Genomic DNA, 1,701 nt, shown 5'->3' with positions numbered 1-1,701 from the left:
TCCGCTGGCCGAGGAAGAGCCGTGTGATGGGGCCCCCAGGAAGGGTCAGGCATCCTCACCAGGCCCTGGTCCAGCTGCGCTCCCAATAAAGGGTCTCAAAAGACATAGTCAGAGACTTTTATTAAAAGTGGTCCCACCCGCTCCTTGCCAATCTACTTCCATGCCAGCCAGGCACTGGCTGCAGCCTTCCCTGGAGATGCCAGCTGGCCAGGCCTGTGCCAGCAGAGGGTCCAGTGTCTCCCTGGGCTGAAGTCCAGGCTCTGGGGGATTCCCTGTGTCCCCCTCCCTTCCCTCACCCACTGTTGGGGCAGGCCCCCCGCTTGCTGTCTATGAGCTCCCTCCAGTTGTCGCTCCAGGAGAGCAGCCGCCTCCTTGTTGGTGGCAGGGCCAGGTGCTGATTGTGGCAGCAAGTGAAGAGGATGTGTTCCCAGCTGGGGTTCTCCTCTTGGCCTAGGACCCGGAAAGCAGCCAGCAGGTGACCTGTAATCTGGTTGTTTTAACTCCCTCCCCCCTAATCCCGGGGGCACACCACATGCCCAGGGTTGCCGAGGGTAACAGGCCCAACCTTGGATGGTGTCCTTGTCATCGATTAGCAGGTCCCCCAAGACCACGGTTTTGTCCCTTGTCAGGATGATCCGCTCCACAAACTCGGGTCCCAGGTGCCGCTCCACCCAGCGGTACTGTGTGGACACGAGCAGCGTGGGTGGGGCAGGAAGGGGAGCAGGACGCGGAGAGGTGCAATGGGCCGCAGCGTGCGAGCCCCGCAGGCCCCTCTCCCCCACCCCTCAGTATTCCTGCCAGGCGGCCGCACCTTCTCGACCACACAGTGGTCGTACTTCAGCAAGGGGCTGGTGCAGATGAAGACCTCGGTGCTGCGGAGAGGAGGTGTGCGGGGCGCCCGTCAGCCCTGCGGGCGCCCGCCCGTCGCCGCCCCGCTCTCCCCGCCCTCCTTACTCGTGCATGGCGTGCATCTCCCGCAAGGCCTCCACAGCCCCCGGGATGGGCTCCAAGCCTAGGAAGAAGCCTGGGGCTTCGTACACACTGGCCACCTTGTCCTGCAAAACAAGGATCGGGGGAGGTGGGAATCGGTCCTGAATCGGCCTCCAGCCGACTCGGGCCGGCGAGGAATCCCACGGGGGCTCCGGGACCTCCCCGGGGTTTGGGGTCGGGGGTCCGGCTCCTACCCTCAGGTCGGACCGCAGAGCCCGGTACTGCTCGCAGGCGAGGAAGCCGCGGCGCTGCTCCAGCGGCACGTACGGCTCCTCGGGGAAGCGGCGGCGGAAGCCCTGCAGGAGACCGGCCTCGAAGTCGGCCAGCACGCCGTCCATGTCCACCAGCACGCGCACGCGCCGCGCCGCCATCGCCGCGGACCCGGGGAAGAGACGCCGGCGGCGCGCGGGCCGGCCGCTTCCGGGAGCGCGGGCAGCGGGCGGAGCTCGTGGGCGGAGCCGGCGCTGGCCTCCTCAGCGCCCTCCTCAGGCTTCTCCGTCTATGAGCTCACCCCAAGCATCCCTGAGGAAAGAGCATCCAGGACCCCACAACGGGCCGGGCCAGGATCCTGGGAGCCGATTCCTCAGAGGTTCCAGAATCCGTGCGCTCAAGTGTTGGGGCCCGCGGTTGTGTCTTCGCTGCTGAGACGCCCCTCCCGGAACGTGGGGAGGCACAGGGAGTCAGGGCTGGGCTGCGGAGTGCCTCCGGAGC

General features: G+C 66.8%; 1 protein-coding gene across 1 annotated transcript; it reads right to left on the bottom strand.

Annotated features, from left to right (window-relative positions):
- Window positions 1-271: 271 nt before the first annotated feature.
- NT5C (5', 3'-nucleotidase, cytosolic) lies at window positions 272-1,414 on the bottom strand. Its single transcript, XM_004592921.3, has 5 exons — window positions 1,185-1,414; window positions 955-1,055; window positions 812-872; window positions 566-680; window positions 272-450 (listed from the first exon to the last, which is right to left on the bottom strand). Exons 1-5 carry the CDS (start codon window positions 1,359-1,361, stop codon window positions 293-295), a joined length of 612 nt encoding a protein of 203 aa, XP_004592978.2. The 5' UTR covers window positions 1,362-1,414; the 3' UTR covers window positions 272-292.
- Window positions 1,415-1,701: the final 287 nt, after the last annotated feature.

Source organism: Ochotona princeps, chromosome 17 (genome assembly GCF_030435755.1).
Source record: "Ochotona princeps isolate mOchPri1 chromosome 17, mOchPri1.hap1, whole genome shotgun sequence".
Lineage (NCBI taxonomy): Eukaryota > Metazoa > Chordata > Mammalia > Lagomorpha > Ochotonidae > Ochotona > Ochotona princeps.
Note: the sequence above shows the minus strand (reverse complement) of the source record. Positions and strands in the feature narration are given on the sequence as shown.

What these genes read in the sequence shown, in the direction of transcription:
- NT5C (XM_004592921.3), bottom strand. Translation starts at nt 1,361, where the DNA reads ATGGCGGCGCGGCGCGTGCGCGTGCTGGTGGACATGGACGGCGTGCTG. An exon ending in ACCACTGTGTGGTCGAGAAG is followed by an intron (nt 681 to 811) that starts GTGCGGCCGCCT and finishes GTGTCCACACAG; the next exon opens with TACCGCTGGGTGGAGCGGCA. An exon ending in TGACAAGGACACCATCCAAG is followed by an intron (nt 451 to 565) that starts GTTGGGCCTGTT and finishes TCCGGGTCCTAG; the next exon opens with GCCAAGAGGAGAACCCCAGC.